This window comes from Somniosus microcephalus, chromosome 11, assembly GCF_052327205.1.
Source record: "Somniosus microcephalus isolate GS21.2 chromosome 11, FLI_Smic_1.0, whole genome shotgun sequence".
NCBI lineage: Eukaryota > Metazoa > Chordata > Chondrichthyes > Squaliformes > Somniosidae > Somniosus > Somniosus microcephalus.
Genome location: NC_140997.1, coordinates 141938936 through 141962550, shown reverse-complemented (window position 1 = coordinate 141962550; position 23615 = coordinate 141938936). Strand labels below are relative to the sequence as shown.

At 48.6% G+C, this 23615-nt stretch overlaps 1 protein-coding gene across 1 annotated transcript in view; it reads left to right on the top strand.

Moving 5' to 3' along the window:
• Nucleotides 1-23615, top strand: part of grip2b (glutamate receptor interacting protein 2b) — a 445227-nt gene that overhangs the window by 214768 nt on the left and 206844 nt on the right. Inside the window, exons 6-9 of the mRNA XM_086001324.1 lie at nucleotides 664-739; nucleotides 1385-1530; nucleotides 17961-18108; nucleotides 20236-20405. Of these exons, the coding sequence (XP_085857450.1) occupies nucleotides 664-739; nucleotides 1385-1530; nucleotides 17961-18108; nucleotides 20236-20405 (540 nt within the window). The remainder of the gene's footprint in view (nucleotides 1-663; nucleotides 740-1384; nucleotides 1531-17960; nucleotides 18109-20235; nucleotides 20406-23615) is intronic.

The following is a 23615-nucleotide window of genomic DNA, read 5'->3' as shown; positions in this document are numbered from 1 at the left end:
AGGGTTAATGCTGAGAAAATGTTTCCCCTGGCTGGGGAATCTAGAACACGGGGTCACAGTCTCAGATTAAGGGGTCGGCCATTTAGGACTGAGATGAGGAGAAATTTCTTCACTCAAAGGGTTGTGAATCTTTGGAATTCTCTACCCCAGAGAGCTGTGGATACTCAGTCGTTGAGTATATTCAAGACAGAGGTCAATAAATTTTTGGGAACTAAGGGAATTAAGGGATATGGGGATAGTGCAGGAAGGTGGAGTTGAGGTAGAAGATCAGCCATGATCTTGTTGAATGGCAGAGCAGGCTCGAAGGGCCAAATGGCCTACTCCAGCTCCTATTTCTTATGTTCTTATGTAGTGGATTGTGGAATTACACTTGCCATTTTCCTGATCTCAGCCATGCCATCATCGGGAGGTGCTACATAAACTCCCTTCCTCACAGAAAGAGAAGGGATATCAGAAAGAGAGTGTCTCTACGACATCTCCTGCTCGATTCCAAAAAAACGGTGGTAGAACAGCTGCATCAGGGGCTTCTGAGGAGATGACTTGCCCGCCTACCTCCTCAGCCAGGCATGTTCTGCGCTGTGGGGGGAGGCCACCAGATGTGAGAAAAGGAGATTGTCTCATTAAAGGAAAAAAACTTCTGAGGAAATGGATGTTGTGTTGCAGGTGGAGCCCATGAAGACTGGAACAAGTCACGTGCATTAGTGGTGGCCCACGTGAGGCTTGGTGGGCCTGCGGATAGGTAATGCATACTCCATTTCTGTTAAGGACAAAAACTGGCAACTTGTGGCTTTTCTAAAGCAAAGTATTTGTCCCTCATTGCTTTTAGATGCGCGGTCATTACTTCAAACTTCCATTGTTCTGCTATTTTATAGGCTATCATTAGGAGGCACCTGTGAGTTGTTACGATAGCACAAATGGTGGAAAGCTAAAGGGTGTGTCACTCTTGTGATTCCCCCCTTTCCCCTCACCCCATGCACACTGAACCCCCTAATCTCAGCCACACTATTATTGTGGGCAGGGGGGTGGGGGTGGGGAACAGACAACAAGATTGCTAACTGAGAAAGAGAAAGACAATTGAGAAAGGTCACTGCTCCCCATCCTTTCCAGATGCCCCCAATGTTGGGGTTATAAAGCCCAGTGCGCAGAGGCCTAGCTTCAGCTTCCCAGTCTGCCCTTTCCGTCGGAGAAGGTGTGAGGGCAGAAAAGAAACTACAAAAAACAATTCTCGTTCTGACGAAGGGTTCGACCCGAAATGTTGACTCTGTTTCTCTCTCCTCAATGCTACCTGACCTGCTGAGTGTTTCCAGCACTTTCTGTTGTTATTTCAGATTGCCAGCATCTGCAGTATTTTGCTATTAAAATAATTTTCTCTGTGTGTTTGCAGGGAGGGAACGTTGAAAGTTGGGGACAGATTATTGAGTGTGGATGGGATTCCACTTCACAACGTCAGTCATGGAGAGGCCCTCACCATCCTGCGGCAGTGTGGGCAGGAGGCCATCTACCAGATCGAGTATGATGTCAACATCATGGGTAAGGACCGTGAAGTCTTGCTGGTGGAAATATTTCTTTTCGGGGCGCAGATAAAGTGTATCTTCTCGGCTTCTTCTCAATGGAGAGTGCTCCAGATTAAGGTTTGATGCCAAATCACCAAAATATTCTCCAAACCATGTGCCATACAATCCCATTACAAAAACAACCAGCTTCTGTGTTGACCTGGTATCAACAGGCGGACTGGGATGTGAGAGCAACTGTTTACACTGCAACAGTCAACGAAAGGAAAAGGTCAATGGCCTGTCAAAGCTCATCCCTCTGATACTCGAACTTATCCAGCCAAATTGATCACTTTGTGGCTCTTTTATTGACTCTATGGGCCCGATTTTGTGGATTGTGTGGGAAATGGTCGGATTCCCCGAATGTGGGGTTCTGACCCACAAAAAAATGGGTCAGCCAGCTGCACGCAATTTTCCCTCAAGTGGCCAATTAATTTCCAGCGTGTGGACAGCCTTGCTAATTGTCCATTTCTAGTCAGAAAGCCCCACAGTATGATGTCATCATTCGTGGTGCTTTCAAGGTCCACAGCAAGCATTGCTTCCTCTGTTGGCTTCCAAACGAACCATACAGGATGGCAGAGGAGCCTGCAGCAGCTGTGGCCAGTGCCAGACCCCGAGCTGCCTCCAAATTTGATGAAGCTTCACTGCAGGCACTATTGGATGGGGTTAGGGCCCACAGGGAGGTCCTCTTCCCTAGGTCAGGCAGGAAGAGGCCTCCCACTGAGACCAAGGCTGCATGGATGCAGGTGTCAGCAGATGTCAACTCGAATGTGCATGTAACCTTGGCATCACATCTCTAACTCCTTCCTCTACTCCCCCACAGGACCATCCAGAGCCCCCGTCCCAACTGTGGAGGAGGAAGAGGCTGTGTGGCCAGACTCCTCAGAGGAAGCTCCAACCTCTGAGGGCGCAGCGTCAGCAGAAGTAAGCGCACCCAACACCAGCGCAGATACTCACACCTCGGGGGGACCTTCGGGACATAGAGTAGTGTTGTCACCTGGTGTTTCACAGCTCACAAGTGAGCCTCAGCAGATTCTGGAGACAGGGACAGCAGTGGAGAGTCCTCGTTGGAGGGCGCAGGACTCTGCCAGCTCAGCTCAGCTGCGTTGCATGTCGACCCTCTGCCTCTGGGTCCATCTGCAAGAGAAGAGGTGATGGATCTCCATGCACAGATGCAGGAGTCTCTGGCAGGTTTTGTCTCCAGGGTCGCTGCGAGTGTGGAGCGAATGGAGGAGTCCATAGCGACCATGAGCAGAGCCTTTGTGGAGTCATTGGCGCATGAACGCATCACCATGGAAAGGTTGGCAACCTCCATGGAGGAGATAACTCACCAGGGTACGGAAAACATGGTGAATGCTCATAAGAGAATGACATCTCTTGAGGAGCGTTGGCCATCTATTGAACAGAGAAACCAGACCTTCATGGAAGTCCTTCTGAGTAGGGCTGCCAGTGCAGAAACGGGTCCCCATGGCCCCCTAAAGCGCAGCAAGGTGCTCTCAAGCCACTTCCAAGCGCTGGCCCCTTCTGGCCTGTGCAGCTTCAGGTGAGTGAGCAGCAGCCTGGTGCTCCTGGTGCTCATCCTGCTGTTCCTGGTTCTGCTGCTGCCACCTCTGCTGCTGGAGATCCTCTAATGGCAAGAAGGGAAGGAAAAAAAGGCATCCCATGCTTCTCATAGATGCTTCCGCTGAGGAAGCGCTGAGTGAGGGTGGCGAGAGGGGCTTCCCAGGAGATCACATTGGAGAATTGTGTGAGGCTCCAACCTTCCACAGCTGTGCCTAAGCCTTGAAGAAGTAGCCCCAAGCCTGCAGCAACAAGGTCCTTCACCAAACAAATGCTGTCCCTTTAAATCGCAGCTTTCCCAAATGACCTGCAGCTGACAGCAAGCAAGCCGGCAAGCTTCACGCCAGGTTTCATCAGCGGGGTTCCCTGCAGGCGTGTTTAGCGTGGAGAACCCTTGAAAATAGCAAGGGCCCCTTAAAATGGCATTAAACATGCCAATAATTGGTGATTAGGGTCCCGACGGCCAATCCCGCCAGCGGCGGGCTGGACTGATTCGGGTCGCGGAGAAACGGTGGTCCGAAAGTCGGACGGGGCAGGGAATCAGGCGGGGGTGGGGTCGCGACCCCCTATTTCTGTGAATTTCGGCCCCCGCCCGCCTGAAAACCCACCCGACGGCTGGCAGAAAATCGGGGCCTATGACTCTACTTGGTAGGTTATTTCAAACAAGTGTCATCCTTTAAGTAAAAACATTTTTTTCTAAGAACTCTTTCGGATTTACTCTTTCGTGCCTCAGTTTAAGGTCTCATCCGAAAGTTGGCACCTCTGACAGTGCAGCACTCCCTCAGTAATTGCATTAAGTGTCGGCCTGGATTATGTGCTCAAGTCTCTGGAGTGGGGCTAGAGGCAAGAGCGTTACCACTAAGACACGGCTCACCGAGAGAGAGAGAGAGAGAGAGAGAGCCTGGCTTAAACTGCTGAAACACAGACTTTCACTGTTTACAAGCATATTGAGCCTAATTGAGAAGCTCAGTTCTTTTCTTTGTGTAGGTAAATCAGTCCCCAGAGCTATGGTTGACACCTGGCTTCAAATGTAACTTTGTTCCGCCCTCCCCGAAAACTCATTCCCAATTAGCTGCATTAAAAAAATACTTTTTGACCGGTTCATCTGTTGTGGTGGATTTGCAGAATATGCTTGATATACAAGTACTTAATTTATTTGTTTAATCTTCCCTCCTTCCTCCCCAACACCTTCCTCCTTTTCCTCATTTGTAATTCTTGCTGCAGCTCTCATTGATCTTGTGTTGCGTAGGCAGGTCCTCAATTCACACACTCCTCTGCCTTTGCCCCATATTTAATGATTATACTGCTCTTGCAGTTGCTCTATCTTGAATGGACATAGATCCCATTGTGGTGAACACAGCACCCACATTCTGATTAAACTTGTTGTCCTTGTTAATTGATTCACCTCAAACTTTAATTGTCTATGCTATCAGGAATCAATTATTTCTGTCGTGGTCTATCTGGTACCTCACGCAGATAAGATCAAGCTCTGCTGTGATAGCCTCCAGGGTTGAATAGTCTCCAGAAGACGAGTGCCCAACCTCACACATCATGAATGGACATAGGGTGAGGGACTGGATAGCTATGGGAGCCTGTGATACTGTAGACCAACAAGGAGCCTGTGATACTACACACCAACAAGGAGCCTGTGATACTGTACCCCAACAAGGAGTCTGTGATGCTGTATCCCAACAAGGAGCCTGTGATACTGTACCCCAACAAGGAGTCTGTGATACTGTACCCGAACAAGGTGCCTGTGATACTGTACCCCAACAAGGAGCCTGTGATACTGTACCCCAACAAGGAGCCTGTGATACTGTATCCCAACATGGAGCCTGTGATACTGTACCCCAACAAGGAGCCTGTGATACTGTACCCCAACAAGGAGCCTGTTATACTGTACCCCAACAAGGAGCCTGTGATACTGTGCCCCAACAAGGAGCCTGTGATTCTGTATCCCAACGTGCAGCCTGCGATACTGTACCCCAACAAGGAGCCTGGGATACTGTACCCCAACAAGGAGCCTGTGATACTGTACCCCAACAAGGAGCCTGTGATACTGTACCCCAATGTGGAGCCTGTGATACTGTACCCCAAAAAGGAGCCTGTGATACTGTACCCCAACAAGGAGTCTGTGATACTGTACCCCAACAAGGAGCCTGTGATACTGTACCCCAAAAAGAAGCCTGTGATACTGTACCCCAACAAGGAGCCTGTGATACTGTACCACAACAAGGGGCCTGTGATACTGTACCCTAACAAGGAGCCTGTGATACTGTACCCCAACAAGGGGTCTGTGATACTGTACCCCAACAAGGACCCTGTGATACTGTACCCCAACAAGGGGTCTGTGATACTGTACCCCAACAAGGACCCTGTGATACTGTACCCCAACAAGGGGTCTGTGATTCTGTACCCCAACAAGGAGCCTGTGATACTGTATCCCAACATGGAGCCTGCGATACTGTACCCCAACAAGGAGCCTGGGATACTGTACCCCAACAAGGAGCCTGTGATACTGTACCCCAACAAGGGGTCTGTGATACTGTACCCCAACAAGGACCCTGTGATACTGTACCCCAACGAGGGGTCTGTGATACTGTACCCCAACAAGGACCCTGTGATACTGTACCCCAACAAGGGGTCTGTGATACTGTACCCCAACAAGGACCCTGTGATACTGTACCCCAACATGGAGCCTGTGATACTGTACCCCAACAAGGAGTCTGTGATACTGTACCCCAACAAGGAGCCTGTGATACTGTACCCCAACAAGGAGCCTGTTATACTGTACCCCAACAAGGAGCCTGTGATACTGTGCCCCAACAAGGAGCCTGTGATATTGTATCCCAACGTGGAGCCTGCGATACTGTACCCCAACAAGGAGCCTGTGATACTGTACCCCAACAAGGAGCCTGTGATACTGTACCCCAACAAGGAGCCTGTGATACTGTACCCCAATGTGGAGCCTGTGATACTGTACCTCAAAAAGGAGCCTGTGATACTGTACCCCAACAAGGAGTCTGTGATACTGTACCCCAACAAGGAGCCTGTGATACTGTACCACAACAAGGGGCCTGTGATACTGTACCCTAACAAGGAGCCTGTGATACTGTACCCCAACAAGGGGTCTGTGATACTGTACCCCAACAAGGACCCTGTGATACTGTACCCCAACATGGAGCCTGTGATACTGTACCCCAACAAGGAGTCTGTGATACTGTACCCCAACAAGGAGCCTGTGATACTGTACCCCAACAAGGAGCCTGTTATACTGTACCCCAACAAGGAGCCTGTGATACTGTGCCCCAACAAGGAGCCTGTGATTCTGTATCCCAACGTGCAGCCTGCCATACTGTACCCCAACAAGGAGCCTGGGATACTGTACCCCAACAAGGAGCCTGTGATACTGTACCCCAACAAGGAGCCTGTGATACTGTACCCCAATGTGGAGCCTGTGATACTGTACCCCAAAAAGGAGCCTGTGATACTGTACCCCAACAAGGAGTCTGTGATACTGTATCCCAACATGGAGCCTGCGATACTGTACCCCAACAAGGAGCCTGGGATACTGTACCCCAACAAGGAGCCTGTGATACTGTACCCCAACAAGGGGTCTGTGATACTGTACCCCAACAAGGACCCTGTGATACTGTACCCCAACGAGGGGTCTGTGATACTGTACCCCAACAAGGACCCTGTGATACTGTACCCCAACAAGGGGTCTGTGATACTGTACCCCAACAAGGACCCTGTGATACTGTACCCCAACATGGAGCCTGTGATACTGTACCCCAACAAGGAGTCTGTGATACTGTACCCCAACAAGGAGCCTGTGATACTGTACCCCAACAAGGAACCTGTTATACTGTACCCCAACAAGGAGCCTGTGATACTGTGCCCCAACAAGGAGCCTGTGATATTGTATCCCAACGTGGAGCCTGCGATACTGTACCCCAACAAGGAGCCTGTGATACTGTACCCCAACAAGGAGCCTGTGATACTGTACCCCAACAAGGAGCCTGTGATACTGTACCCCAATGTGGAGCCTGTGATACTGTACCTCAAAAAGGAGCCTGTGATACTGTACCCCAACAAGGAGCCTGTGATACTGTACCCCAAAAAGAAGCCTGTGATACTGTACCCCAACAAGGAGCCTGTGATACTGTACCACAAGAAGGGGCCTGTGATACTGTACCCTAACAAGGAGCCTGTGATACTGTACCCTAACAAGGAGCCTGTGATACTGTACCCCAACAAGGAGCCTGTGATCCTGTACCCCAAAAAGGAGCCTGTGATACTGTACCCCAACAAGGAGCCTGTGATACTGTATCCCAACATGGAGCCTACGATACTGTACCCCAACAAGGAGCCTGGGATACTGTACCCCAACAAGGAGCCTGTGATACTGTACCCCAACAAGGAGCCTGTGATACTGTACCCCAACAAGGAGTCTGTGATTCTGTACCCCAACAAGGAGCCTGTGATACTGTACCCCAAAAAGGAGCCTGTGATACTGTACCCCAACAAGGAGTCTGTGATTCTGTACCCCAACAAGGAACCTGTGATACTGTACCCCAAAAAGGAGCCTGTGATACTGTACCCTAACAAGGAGCCTGTGATACTGTACCCCAACAAGGAGTCTGTGATACTGTACCCCAACAAGGGGCCTGTGATACTGTACCCTAACAAGGAGCCTGTGATACTGTACCCTAACAAGGAGCCTGTGATACTGTACCCTAACAAGGAGCCTGTGATACTGTACCCCATCAAGGAGCCTGTGATACTGTACCCTAACAAGGAGCCTGTGATACTGTACCCCAACAAGGAGCCTGTGATACTGTTCCCCAACAAGGAGTCTGTGATACTGTACCACAACAAGGAGCCTGTGATACTGTACCCTAACAAGGAGCCTGTGAAACTGTACCCCAACAAGGAGCCTGTGATACTGTACCCCAACAAGGCACCTGTGATACTGTACCCCAAAAAGCAGCCGGTGATACTGTACCCCAACAAGGAGTCTGTGATACTGTACCCAAACAAGGAGTCTGTGATACTGTACCCCAACAAGGAGCATGTGATACTGTACCCCAACAAGGAGTCTGTGATTCTGTACCCCAACAAGGAGCCTGTGATACTGTACCCCAAAAAGGAGCCTGTGATACTGTACCCCAACAAGGAGTCTGTGATTCTGTACCCCAACAAGGAGTCTGTGATACTGTACCCCAACAAGGAGCATGTGATACTGTACCCCAACAAGGAGTCTGTGATTCTGTACCCCAACAAGGAGCCTGTGATACTGTACCCCAAAAAGGAGCCTGTGATACTGTACCCCAACAAGGAGTCTGTGATTCTGTACCCCAACAAGGAACCTGTGATACTGTACCCCAAAAAGGAGCCTGTGATACTGTACCCTAACAAGGAGCCTGTGATACTGTACCCCAACAAGGAGTCTGTGATACTGTACCCCAACAAGGGGCCTGTGATACTGTACCCTAACAAGGAGCCTGTGATACTGTACCCTAACAAGGAGCCTGTGATACTGTACCCTAACAAGGAGCCTGTGATACTGTACCCCATCAAGGAGCCTGTGATACTGTACCCTAACAAGGAGCCTGTGATACTGTACCCCAACAAGGAGCCTGTGATACTGTTCCCCAACAAGGAGTCTGTGATACTGTACCACAACAAGGAGCCTGTGATACTGTACCCTAACAAGGAGCCTGTGAAACTGTACCCCAACAAGGAGCCTGTGATACTGTACCCCAACAAGGCACCTGTGATACTGTACCCCAAAAAGCAGCCGGTGATACTGTACCCCAACAAGGAGTCTGTGATACTGTACCCAAACAAGGAGTCTGTGATACTGTACCCCAACAAGGAGCATGTGATACTGTACCTCAACAAGGAGCCTGTGATACTGTACCCCAACAATGGGTCTGTGATACTGTACCTCAACAAGGAGCCTGTGATACTGTACCCCAAAAAGAAGTCTGTGATACTGTACCCCAATAATGGGCCTGTGATACTGTACCCCAACAAGGAGTCTGTGATACTGTACCCCAACAAGGAGCCTGTGATTCTGTACCCCAACATGGAGTCTGTGATTCTGTACCCCAACATGGAGTCTGTGATTCTGTACCCCTACAAGGAGCCTGTGATACTGTACCCCAACAAGGAGCCTGTGATACTGTACCCCAACAAGGAGCCTGTGATACTGTACCCCAACAAGGAGTCTGTGATACTGTACCCCAACAAGGAGCCTGTGATTCTGTACCCCAACATGGAGTCTGTGATTCTGTACCCCAACATGGAGTCTGTGATTCTGTACCCCTACAAGGAGCCTGTGATACTGTACCCCAACAAGGAGCCTGTGATACTGTACCCCAACAAGGGGCCTGTGATACTGTACCCTAACAAGGAGCCTGTGATACTGTACCCCAACATGGAGCCTGTGATACTGTACCCAAACAAGGAGCGTGTGATTCTGTACCCCAACATGGAGTCTGTGATTCTGTACCCCAATAATGGGCCTGTGATACTGTACCCCAACAAGGAGCCTGTGATACTGTAGCCCAACAAGGAGTCTGTGATACTGTACCCCAACAAGGAGTCTGTGATACTGTACCCCAACAAGGAGCCTGTGATACTGTACCCCAACAAGGAGCCTGTGATACTGTACCCCTACAAGGAGTCTGTGATACTGTACCCCAACATGGAGTCTGTGATTCTGTACCCCAACAAGGTGTCTGTGATACTGTACCCCAACAAGGAGTCTGTGATACTGTACCCCAACAAGGAGTCTGTGATACTGTACCCCAACAAGGAGCCTGTGATACTGTACCCCAACATGGAGTCTGTGATTCTGTACCCCTACAAGGAGTCTGTGATACTGTACCCCAACATGGAGCCTGTGATACTGTACCCCAATGTGGAGCCTGTGATACTGTACCCCAACAAGCAGTCTGTGATTCTGTACCCCAACAAGGAGCCTGTGATACTGTACCCCAACAAGGAGTCTGTGATACTGTACCCCAACAAGGTGTCTGTGATACTGTACCCCAACAAGGTGTCTGTGATACTATACCGCAACAATAGGCCTGTGATACTGTACCCCAACAAGATACTGATACATCTTGGGCCTCAATGCAGTGACAATTAGCTGCATTATAGAGATGGTTGTCTTAAAGGGACAGGGCAAGTGAAACATAGCTCTATCTTAGCAGCTGAACAGCATATCTGTGCTCCAAACCACTGACTATGCCACAGGAAGTCAGCTCAGTTACCATAAATAAAAGCACAGAAATGTGAAAAATCAAAAATGATCAATTTCATTAAAGTTCTTCAATAACCATTTGAATGTTATTTGGTAAAGGACTAATGTTGTGCCTTGCCCTCCTGCTCCAGTTAAAACCCTTGGCCGAGTAATGACAAGCCACTTGTTGTCTAATGATTTTGGACTGTTGCCAGGAAACACTTTCCTTGGACAATGCTTCCGAGTGGGATGCATTCCCCCCCCTCCCTTCCTCGGCAGCACGCTGCACTCTCCCAGTGTTGCTGGCAACCAAGCCGTTCTGTTTCTGCCGCAGTCAATTAGAAGTATGCTAATTAAGGGGAGCTTCATTACCCCCAGAGAGCAGCATCCACTCGCATGTTCGAGTGCCTCCCACTCAGGAGCTGCTTCACTCCAACCCTCTCAAGCCACATATCAGGAGCCATATTCCAGATCTGTATATTAACAGGAACACTCCCTCCTCCACCAAACCAGCAAGAAAAGAAACTAAAGCAGATTCAAGAAAAACAACAGCATAAACTGCACAGCAGGATTCAAATAATGATCCAGTCTCAGATTTAAAATAATTAACTGAAACTTAAAATTCCAGCCTGTAACTCACTTCCAGGTATTTGTTATTCTATATATAAACCATCCGAACCCCTCGATTAGATTCCAGCCTGCAACTCACTTCCAGGCATCCATTATTCTATATAAAGAATCAGAGAATGATACAGCGCAAAAGGAGACCATTCGGCCTGTGCCAGCTCTTTGAAAGAGCTATCCAATTAGTCCCACTCCCTATATCCCTGCAAATATTTCCCCAATTCCCTTTAGAAAGTTTCTATTGAATCTGCTTTCACCACTCCATCAGGCAGTGCATTCCAGATCACCGTGTAATTTTTTTTCCTCATGTTGTCTCTGGTTCTTTTGTCAATTACCTTAAATCTGTGTCCTCTGGTTACCGACCCTTCTGCCAGTGGAAACAGTTTATTCTTAATTACTCTATCAAAACCCTTCATGATTTTGAACACCTCTATCGAACCTCCCCTTAACCTTCTCTACTCTAAGGAGAAAATCCCAGTTTCTCTAGTCTCCACATAACTGAAGTTCCTCATCCCTGATACCATTCTAGTAAATCTCCTCTGCCCTCTCCAAAGCCTTGACATCCTTCCTAAAATGCGGTGTCCAGAATGGAACACAATGCTCCCGCTGAGGCCTAACCAGTGTTTTATAAATGTTTAGCATAACTACCTTGCTTTTTTACTCTATGGCTGGAATTTTCCGGGGTGGTAGCAGGCGTGATTGCTGGCAGGTCGGGTGGGAAAGTTGTTATTTTTGACAGCGGGTCGGGAACCTGCTGTCATCTCGCTCCCACGCGCCTTTCCCCCAGACGCGTGTCATCGCGGAGCCGACCAGACCGGCAGCAGCGGGGGACCCAATCGAGATGATTATCAGATAGTTTACAGACATTTAAGAGCTTTTTTTCCACTTACTTTTTAAATTTCCCTGCATGACCACGGGAAGCACGCTGCTCGGGAACCACGTCTGTCAACCTCAGACAGGAGTTCAGTGGCCATTGCTCCAGCTGATTACTTGACAGCATCAAATGTACATTAAAAGCTCCCACCTGACAGATGATCACTTTCCTCAGCAGAAGCTGTTGCTCAGTCTATTTCCAACACAGATTCTGCAGGCTGCAAGTGTTTCCAGCCAAGTCTCCATCCAGTGTCACCTCATTGGAACAACCTCTCTCACCATTGACAGAATGCTTCTGTCATCTGTACTTCACCTGCCAACTATTCCATCAGCATGGGTGTCCTTTATACTGTCTCACCTTGGTCCTCAGAATCGGACCACAATGAGCCCAACACCAGCAGCATCAGGCACACTAGCAGCACCAACAACAACAGCACCAACCTTCTCTGCAATCACCTGATGCTGTACAGGACAGAGGGCATCAGCACCCAAGCATATTGCTGCCCGGGAGGCCAGCGGTGGCCTCATCATTGCCAGATTTACTTCACTTGAGACTGTACACCCTGGCTGCCACATGATGCGCCAGGTTGGCACCACCACACACCAACACTATAAAACATCCCTACAATGTCCAAGCCATTCCTTTCACAGTCACCACCAGTGCGGGAGGTCTTTTTCTTAGGCAGTCCCTCGGAACCGAGGATGACTTGCTTCCACATTAAAAATGAGTTCGCACGTGACTGATGAGTCCAATGCGGGACCTACAGTCTCTGTCACAGGTGGGGCAGACGGTGGTTGAGGGGACGGGTGGGTGGGGTGCTTGGGTTGACGTGCGCTCCTTGCGCTGCCTGCGCTTGGCTTCCTCTTGCTCCCAGCGAAGAGACTCGAGGTGTTCGGCGCCTTCCCGGATGCTTCTCCTCCACTTTGTGCGGTCTTGGGCCAGGGATTCCCAGGTGTCGGTGGGGATGTTGCACTTTTTCAAGGAGGATTTGAGGGTGTCCTTGAAGCGTTTCCTCTGCCCACCTGGGGCTCTCTTGCCGTGCCGGAGCTCCGAATAGAGCACTTGTTTTGGGAGTCTCGTTTCGGGCATGCGGACAATATGGCCCGTCCATCGGAGCTGATTGAACGTGGTCAGAGCTTCGATGCTGGGGATGTTGGCCTGAGCAAGAACACTGACGTTGGTGTGCCTATCCTGCCAATGGATTTGCAGGATCTTGCGGAGGCAACGTTGGTGGTACCTCTCCAGTGCTTTGAGGTGCCTGCTGTACATGGTCCATGTCTCTGAGGCATACAGCAGGGCAGGTATCACTGCTGCCCTGTAGACCATGAGCTTAGTGCCGGGTTTGAGGTCCTGATCTTCAAACACTGTCTTCCTCAGGCGACCGAAGGCTGCACTGGCACACTGAAGGCGGTGTTGGACTTCGTCATCGACGTCTGCCCTTGTTGACAGTAGGCTCCCGAGGTATGGAAAGTCGTCCACGTTGTCCAAGGCCTTGTCATGGATTTTGATAATCGGGGAGCAGCAATGTGTGGCGGGGGCAGGTTGGTAGAGGACCTTTGTTTTACAGATGTTTAGTGTAAGGCCCATGCTCTCGTATGCTTCGGTGAAGGTGTTTACGATGGTTTGGAGTTCGACCTCCGAGTGAGCGCAGACGCAAGCATCGACTGCATACTGTAATTTGATGACAGAGGATGGGACGACCTTGGATCTGGACTGGAGGCGACGGAGGTTGAACAGTTTCCCGTTTGTTCTGTAAATTAGCTCCACTCCAGTGGGGAGCTTACTGAGGGTGAGATGGAGCATTGCAGCAAGGAAGATTGAGAAGAGCGTTGGTGCGATGACACAGCCTTGCTTGACCCCAGTTCGTACGTGAATTGGGTCTGTGGTGGAACCGTTGGTCAGGATCACGGCTTGCATGTCGTCGTGAAGCAGGCGGAGGATAGCCGAATTTGAGGAGGACGCTCCATAATCCCTCACGGTTGACAGTGTCGAAGGCCTTTGTGAGATCAAAGAAGGCCATGTACAATGGTTGGTGCTGTTCCCTGCACCATTGCGGGAGGTACCGTTATGCCTCACCGTTCACTGCAACTCACTAAGCCACTTCCAAAGGTGCACACAAATCTGTCCAAGTGTTGAAAATAAAGATTTTTATGTTTGACACTGTGAAGGAATAAGCCATATTCAGAAAAATACACCATTCTATGAAATATTCTGGCCTTTGTAACATGACAAACTGGGCTTGAAAATCTAAAAACCTAACAATGGAGAAGCTGTAAACAGCATACAAGCTACTGAGATAAGATAAGTTGTTGACACTGAATCATTAGCCTTATTGAAACAGGAGGTTGGAGGTTCCTGAAAGTCTGAAGCCTTGGACAGAACACAATGGTATACCCTGTTAAGGTGTTTTAAAGTACACTTTGTAAAGAAACACAGAAAATTAAGAAACATATGCCTTCGTGGGAATGGCATCAAGTGGGGGAGGCACCAGCCGTCACATTGTTCTTGTGTTGAAATTGGAACACCTAGGAGACACGAGTCTGCGTTCCAACCAGTTGAGGTAACTAAGAAGACAATGGTGCACCCGGTTGAGGTGTTTTTAATTTACACGTCGTAAAAAGAATTGCATAGAAGACTTTGGTAAGAATGACATCAAATAGATGCACCTGCTGCACACCGTTTTTTATGATAAGCTTTGAACACCTAAGGGTAGAGACATAATTCTTAATGCTACACGCTGATCTAACTGTAGAAATAGCAGGGGTCAGCAGAAAAATGACGAGAGATAATTAGCTTACATCAGCAGAAAACCTCAAAGGAAATACCACTGAGAAAGGGTTTAACAATTGAACTTTCAAATGGGAAGATAGATTCGCTTGAAGGGGCAAAGCGATTCTCAGCATCAACAGCAAGCTCTGTAAGTCTACAACTCTTTGGGGGAGAAATTGGGTGGAGCCGCAAACGGGGCGCCAAGCTCGCCTGGGCGCCAGATTTTGCGCTGCGATTGGAGCAGCAGCGATCGCCAGAAATTCAGCTTGAGCGCCCCAAGAGGGACACGGGGCGCGCTGCGGTACTCCCATTCTTAAGGGGGAGGGGCCTGCACCAGCCCGATGAGTGATCGCGAGTGCTGTCAAAAGAGCCCGGCACCGAGGAGAAGTGCCGGGCTCTCAGAAAACAGCTGGCAATGCTGCGGGGGGAGAACAGGAGGCCGGGGACGGAGGTGCTGGCAGGCGGCCGCCAAAAAAAAACGGCCGCCCTGCACCTCCACCTTAATTTGCGCCACTGCCGCCACAGGTAAGCCCCGTGAACCGGGCGCGATTAGCGAGCGGCGCTACAGAGGCGGTCGCTGCCAACGGGGCGGTAGCGGGTCGCTGCGCACACCATGATGTCATCGGTGGCGGTGCAGCGCAACAGGCTAACGCCGCCATTAGCGCCCCAGCTAAATATCACGGGAGGCGTGGCCATTGGCGCTAAAGCCACTGAGTGCCCTCTTTAGCCGCTAACTGGTGGTGCAGCCCACTGAATTTCTCCCCCTTTGAGTCTCGGGGATCAATGGTATTGTATTTGATTTTGGTGGATATCCTGGAATAAGACTAAGAAATGTAAAAATGTAACGAAGTTAAGATTTGAGAATAAAGATCTCTGATAATAAGAATTGTAAGCTTTTTGTATTTGGAACTGTTAATGTTGTGATTGAAACACCAACTGTAAATTACATGTCGGTTCTTTAATAAATCTATATATTTTTAGAATTGTCTCACATAGTACTTCTGTATGAAACTCACGAACTCAATCTCTTTACACTCTTTCTTTGGTGAGGAGTTGCAGAATTCTGGGTGAGTTTTCTGGACCCTCATAATATCTGGAATGTTACAGTCTAGCTAATCTTATTAAAATTGTTATCTGGAGGACGGTAACATCTTCAGGTTGTTCCTTTCCTTTAGGGAGAGATATTCTGGACCTTTAGACCCAATTAAGCATTTTTAGGATCCGGGGTAGCCCTAAAGGGGCTAAGACTAGTAATTATTCCCTTCAACACCACATTAACAGAAACTTTACATAAACATTGGATAAAACACCCAAGTGGCTACCTTTGTGTATTGTTAGTTGGTATGATTGCACGAGGATGAGGGCGAGTGTGAGGGGTGGCTAGTGAGATGGGGATGTGATCATGTAGATAGAGAGAGAGAGATGGGTGGAGGTGCAAGGTATGTTGGTGTGAGTAAGGAGTAAGGTAGGGAAGGCAGAGTGATGGGCATGTGATGAGAGGCACAGGAGGATGAAAGTGAATGTGGCTTTGTACTCACCTTTCCTGATCTAATGAGATCATTGAAAGGTTTGCGGCACTGCACCCAGGTCCTCCTGACCACATCCCTGCTTGTGACCTCTTCTGCAATCTGCAACCACACTGTCTTGGTGTCCTGGGGAGGTCTCTTCCACCCATGGGAAGGGAAGAGGACCTCCCTGCATGCTCTGACTCCCTCCATAAGCATATGGAGGGAGTCATTGGGGAACCTGGGTGCAGCCCACTGCCTCTGTGCAGTCAATGTCAGTGTTTGCAGCACTCCAATGCTGTAGTGCACTCATAGCACTATGTTAGATTAAACTTCAAATTTAATGTGGCCATGATCTATTTAAAGATCCCATCTGAAAACGTGTCATAAATTACATCACCAGACCTGCTCCATCTCATTGGGCTGGGTAATGCGCTGGGCGGGCTTAAAAGGCCCCATTAAGGTAAGTTCATTTTCATCAGCGGGATGGAGCCAGCAGTGGGGTTGTGATCTGCCACGGACCCGCCAGGGTAAAGAAAATTCCGGCCTATGTCTCTATTTATAAAGCCAAGGATCCCATATGCTTTTTTAACAGCCTTCTCAACTTGTTGTGCGACATTCTAAAATGTGTGTACATACACCCCCAGGTCTCTCTTTTCCTGCACCCCCTTTAAAATTGTACCATTTAGTTTATACTGCCTCTCCTCATTCTTCCTATTAAAGTAATCACTTCAAACATCTCTGCATTAAATTTCATGTGCCACGTGTATGCTCATTTCGCCAGTCTGCCTATGTCCTCCTGAAGTCTGTTACTATCCTCCTCACTGTTTACTGCATTTCCGAGTCACATTTTCATGTCATCTTCAAAATTTTATATTATGCCCTGTATACGCATGTCCAGGCCATTAATATATATCAAAAAGAGCAGTGGTAATAATACCGACCCCTGGGGGACACCACTGTACACTTCTCTACTGCCTGAAAAACAACCATTCACCATTACTCTCTGCTTTCTGTCCCTCAGTCTTCGTATCCACGCTGGCACTGCCCCTTTAATCCCATGGGTTTCATATATAAACCACCCGAACCCCTCGATTAGATTTCAGCCTGTAACTCACTCCTGGGTCTCCATTATTCTATATATAAACCATCCGAACCCCTCGATTAGATTCCAGCCTGTAACTCACTCCCAGGTATCTATTATTCTATATATAAAGCATCCAAACCCCTCAATTAGATTCCAGCCTGTAACTCACTCCCAGGTATCTATTATTCTATATATAAACCACCCGAACCCCTCGATTAGATTCCAGCCTGTAACTCACTCCCAGGTATCCATTATTCTATATATAAACCACCCGAACCCCTCGATTAGATTCCAGCCTGTAACTCACTCCCAGGTATCCATTATCCTATATATAAACCTTCAGAAGCCCCCCCCCCCCCATTGCCGATTAGACCTCCATTTGTGTTCGTAGTGTCTGGGGCCACAAGGTTAAGGTTAAGCAGAACTATTTTGCAGTTCTACTGGTGGGTATATATTGTTTGGAAGAATCCTGCAGCCTTCGGGGTTGGTGAAGAGGGATGGTGGGTGGAGGGAGGTCTGGGTCGAGTGGAAATATATATGGATAATAAAGCATAGGATGTGAGTCAATAAGCAATATTACTTTAAAAGCCAGTGATTGTACCTCACTGATCCTTGGATTTTATGTTTGACTGTATGTTGGTGAGATGGATTGGGCGGAGGGCACTGAGAAGGATTTGGACAGACAGATTGAGAGAGGCAGCCCTACAGTCGTGGTGATGGGTGGTTTGTCTTACAGATTCCGTGCTCAATGCCTCTGGCCCTTTACTGGTGGAAATCGCGAAAACTCCAGGCAGCACTCTGGGAATATTGCTGTCCAGCGGGACACATCGCAACAAGCAAGTCATTGTCCTCGACAAGATCAAAGCGGCCAGCATCGTGGACAGGTACTTGATTCATGCCCTCTTGTTGAAGTAGGAATCTCGGATAAGGAAAACTGGGCTCAGTTATTCAGGGTTGATCAGCCAATGGCTCAGCTCGCCTCTGAGTCAGAAAGTTGTGGGTTCAAGTCCCACTCCAGAGACTTGAGCACAAAATCTAGGCTGACACTCCAGTGCAGTACTGAGGGAGTGCGGCACTGTCGGAGGTGCCGTCTTTCAAATGAGACGTTAAACTCTCTCAGGTGGATGTAAAAGATCCCATAGCACTATCTCAAACAAAAGCAGGGGCGTTCTCCCCGGTGCCCTGGCCAATATTTATCCCTCAATCAACATCACTAAAACAGATTGTCTGGTCATTTATCACATTGCTGTTTGTGGGATCCTGCTGTGCACAAATTAGCTGCCGAGTTTCCAACATTACAACAGTGACTACACTTCAAAAGTACTTCATTGGTTGTAAAGCGCTTTGGGACGTCCCGTGGTCGTGAAAGGCGCTATATAAATGCAAGTCTTTCTTTTTGTTTGTTACACTGAGAGTTTATTTTTTCACTCAGCATGGTAAGATAACGATAGCCCAAACTGGACAAGGCACTCCACAAGATCGTGGCTCTGTTCCTAGGATTCACGTATGCCAAAGGGTCGCAGCCTGTGCGCGGGGGTGTCCTCAGCATTCTGCTTTCTCTGCGCCTGCTTCATCTCTTCAATCTCCTTTGGCCCACAGAAAGTGGTGAGAATGTGGAGCTCACTGCCACATGGAGTGGTCAAAGCAGACAGCATTGATACATTTAAGGCTTGATGCACACATGGGGCAGAGGGAATAGAGAGATACGGGGGTGGGAAGAGGTAATTAGAGTGGGAGGAGGCTCATGTGGAGTATAAACACCAGCATAGACCAGTTGGTCCGAATGGCCTGTTTCTGTGCTGTAATTCATGGAGAGTTGGAGGTTCGGTCAGGCCCCTCTCTGCTAGTGGATTGCCACTGACCACAGCAGGAGCCCTGCTTGCTGCAGTCGGTTTTCTCAGGCAAACAGCGGCCAAACCAACGGCTGTTAAAAGGACCACTGGAGGCTGCCACCAAAAAAGGACAGTTTTACTGACCTCAACGTAAAGCCAGAAGGAGCAGGACGGCTCCCGTCACGCCCAGCCTTATACCCAGTGTTAAAGGCGGAAGAGCATGTCATATTCAGTCTGCACTGAAAAAGCCTGGAAAATTCCAACCATTGTGTTAACGGTTTGATGGAGAAGTGGTGCAGTGTGTTGGAGCTGCAGTGTGCTGCTGTAAAGGAGTGCTGGGACATTGCGACTCCTTTCCCAGTGTGTTACCTCAGCCGGGCCACCAGTGAGAGATGTTGGGAGGACAGCTGTACACAACAGCAGCAACAACTCGCATTTATATAGCGGCTTTAACGTAGTGATAAGTCCCAAGGTGCTTCACAGGAGAGTAATCAGACAGAAATAGATACCGAGCCACATAAGGAGATATTAGGACAGATGACCAAAAGCTTGGTGAAAGAGGTAGGTTTTAAGGAGCGTCTTAAAGAAGAAGAGAGAGGTGGAGAAGTTTAGGGAGGGAATTCCAGAGCTTAAGGCCTAGAGGGCTGAAGGCACGGCTGCCAATGGTGGGGTGAAGTGAGTGGGGGGTGCACAAGAGGCCAGAGTTGGACGAACGCGAAGTTCTTGGAGGTTGTAGGGCAGGAGGAGAGTAACAGACAGGGAGAGGGGTGAGGCCTTGAAGGGATTTGATACTACACGGAGGAAGAGTCATCTCTCTGTCCTTGCTCAGTGCCTCACACACCAGCCATTGATTGGCATTGACAAAGACCTGGGATTGGATTGTCTGCCTGTTCTTTATGCCAGATACGATTCACGGCACGGAGAGAGACAGACATTGAGAGGGGAAGCGGATAAAAAATAACACCTTAACATTTTCAGTTTCAAATTTTAAAATAGGATGCAATAGAATTCATTCTGAAAACACAGCTGCTCTATTGAACTTATATAAATTTGTCAAATATGTAATTATTTTAGATAGATACAAATCATAAGCATGAAAGCCTATCAGATCAGATCTGTCAACTTCCTCTATTTCTGGTGAACAATGAGGCTTGAAAGTTCTTTTTTTTTTGCCCTTAGATGTGGGGCTTTGCACGTTGGCGACCACATCTTGTCTATTGATGGGATGAGCACTGAGCACTGCTCCCTGCTGGAAGCCACCCAGCTCCTGACCAGCACCTCCGACAATGTGAAGTTGGAGATCCTGCCGGTGCACCAGAGCAGATTGTCACTGAAGCCGATGGAGCAAGGTACTGTCTTTCCCCCTTTAACATGTCAAAACTAGATCGAAAAGGGCCTCAAAATGGCTTACGGGCAATACGTTACTCGGGGTCACTTTACAAGGCAAAGAGGAGCCCAGCCTGCAGGCACATGGTACTGGAAAGTCGAGCGCATGGTGCCCGCCATTTTCCGACCAAGAATTTAACATGCGCGCAGACTTGTTAAATTACCCTTTACCTTTTAATAGTTATCAACAAAATCAATGGATTTAGTGGAAATGTGCAAGTACTAATCTTTTATGCAGTCAGTATTTGAGTCGCACAAATCACACAGGGGATTTCCACTGGGGATCTCCCGCTAGTTCGGTGGGAAAATCGTGAAAACTCCCCCTGGTGGAAATTCAGCTCGAAAGGTTCCAAGTTCGATCCCTGGCCTGTGCCGAGTCAGTCAATTTCAGCTGGGGACCTTGATTGGTGCACTGTAGGTGGCCTGGGTTGAGGGGGGGAGAAAATCCATCAGAGTTCCCTGTTTCTGATCGCTGCCCACTGACCTTTGCTTAGAGGACATGGACGTTGGGCGAGAACAGGGTTGGGAATTGGCTCCGGCGCAATCCCTGTGGTCGAAGAGCCTACCGCTATTTGCCGTCAATGCACACATGTGAATCATGGCCACTTAGGCGAGATACCGAGGGGCAACCGTTTAGGAATCGGTGAAGAAAAAAATGCAGATATTTATATAAAAGAATTTTGTGCTGATTTTGGTAAGAAACGGCAGTGATGGTAGATGGAAAGGCCGTCAGCATTGGGGACCAAGTATGACCATCAAGTAGCCATAGGCCAGGAACAGCACAGACTGGATAAAGAAAAGAGAAAGAACTTGCATTTATACAGTGCCTTTCACAGCCTCAGGATGTCCCAAACGCTTTACATGACCAGATAATCTGTTTTTTAGCTGTTGGTTGAGGGATAAATATTGGCCAGGACACCGACCAGGGAGAACATTTATTTAGAACACATCCAGGATTTCTTGCTAGATCAGTGTGCTTCCAGTCCAACAAGGAAAGAAGCATCGCTTGATTTTGTTCTGGGGAATGAAGTGGGGAAATAACTGGCCAATATTTATCCCTGAACCAACAGAGTATTTGGTCATTATCACATTGCTGTTTGTAGGACCTTACTGTGCGTAACTTGGCTGCTGTGTCTCCTACAACAGTGACTCCGCTTCAAAAGTATTTCATTGGCTGTAAAGCACTTTAGGACGTGATGAGGTTGTGAAAGGCGCTATGTTAATGCACTTTCTTTTCTTTCTCTCCTATACCTCCTCCCCTTGCTCCTGCTCACCTGTGCTTTGGTGCTTGACCAGCGGTGCTACCCTGAAACTGGGACTGATTATATTCCCCGGGATGGACTGGGACTGGGGCTGGTGCTGATGCTCGGTTAGGTGTGAAGAGAGGAGTGGGGGGCATGGGTGGTGAAATGCTGGGTGATCTGGAACGTGTTGGGTCGGGCCGAGCTTCTTCCATTGTCTCTGAGGAGGCATAAAGGGACGTTATAATGACTGGCAACCTCAGAAACCTTCAGTCTACGCTGTGAAGTCACCACAATCTCCAGTTCTTCATGGAGTTATTTCACGCGGTGGTCAATGTAACCAAAATAATTTTAAAAGAGTATGCGGAGCAAGAAAAACACGTATAAAGAAATGATAAAATAGAAATACCGCCACTGTGATGAAGATGACAATTCCAGCCCTCCCGGAGATCCTGGAGCTGCCGGACAATGTGGCATTGGGACAACAAGAAGTTTCTTTTAAATTATTCTCAGGATGTGGGCATCGCAACAAGGCCGGCATTTATTGCCCATCCCTAATTGCCTTGAGAAGGTGGTGGTGAGCCGCCACCTTGAACCACTGCAGTCTGTGTGTTGAAGGTACTCCCACAGTGCTGTTAGGGAGGGAGTGCCAGGATTTTGACCCAGCGACAATAAAGGATCAGCGATATACTTCCAAATCGGGATGTTGTGTGACTTGGAGGGGAACTTGGAGGTGGTGATGTTCCCATGCGCCTGCTGCCCTCGTCCATCTGTGGTGGAGGTCGTGGGTTTGGGAGGTGCTGCCGAAGTTGTGCGTCAAACCCCCGCAGCTCAGCATCCGAGGAGCTCGACAAGCTGCAAGACGGTCTTGCAGCAGTCGCAGGAGTTATAGAAGCCTTGGGGTAGGGGTGGGCGGGTGGCAGTGGTTGCTGACTAAAGGCTGTGGGGCTGCACTTTCCGACTGCCTCCCATGGCTGTTAACAGTGTGAGCGGCTGATTGAAGCTGCCTAAAGTCTCCATCAGCTGTTATTGGAGGCAGTCGGAAGGTGAAGACTTCAGACAGCTTCAATCAGCTGATACGTCTATAGTGAGATCAGGTTAACCTCTGCTGCAATGTCTTGGTTCTATTCATGTGTCGGTAGTTTTGTTTATGTTGTAAAGTGAGATGTCGATTTGATGCAGCCATAAAAATTCAGTAAGTGCTGAATTGCCCGAAATATTCGGCATGATTAATACGGTTTAAGTGACATCTTTGTAATTGATGCCTCTGGTAATGGCAAATGGTTGGCGCTATTTGCCCAATATAGGCGGTTGGGATATGCAAGGACAGTGTAAATGGTGGGGACTGTACTGGAATGAAATGAATGGATTGAATTATCCTCAAAATTCTGCGTGAAGGGTCATTATATTACAATCAGAAAGTCAAAAGCTACAAGTACATAAATTCTCCATTTAGTAAATGCTCCTGGGCAGTGTAAACACTCTCCTCTGATACATCATTCTGATAAGTAAGCGATGCACTTGTATTGATTTTTAGTAACTTGAAGAAACATTATGGGAAATGAAACTGAAATCAATTTTTAAATGTAATTTCTTGTATGTTTACTGCTCTGAGGAAATGTTCTAACATTAATTCAGTGTCAGCGATCAACATTGGGCATTTTGCAACCCTCCAGACACAACATTTAAAACAGTGCAAACCAGTAGTGTGATCAGACGAAGCAAAAGTCCCTGGGGGAGAAATTGGGTATGTAGCGCCACCTATTAGCGCCTAAAGAGGGCAGTCAGTGGCTGTAGCGTCACTGGCTGCGCCTCCCACAATATTCAGCGGGGGCGCTAATGGTGGCGTTAGCCTGTTGTGCTGTGCCGCCACCGATGACGTCATCGGTGTGCGCAGCACCCCATTAGCGCCCCAATCACGATATTTGGTAG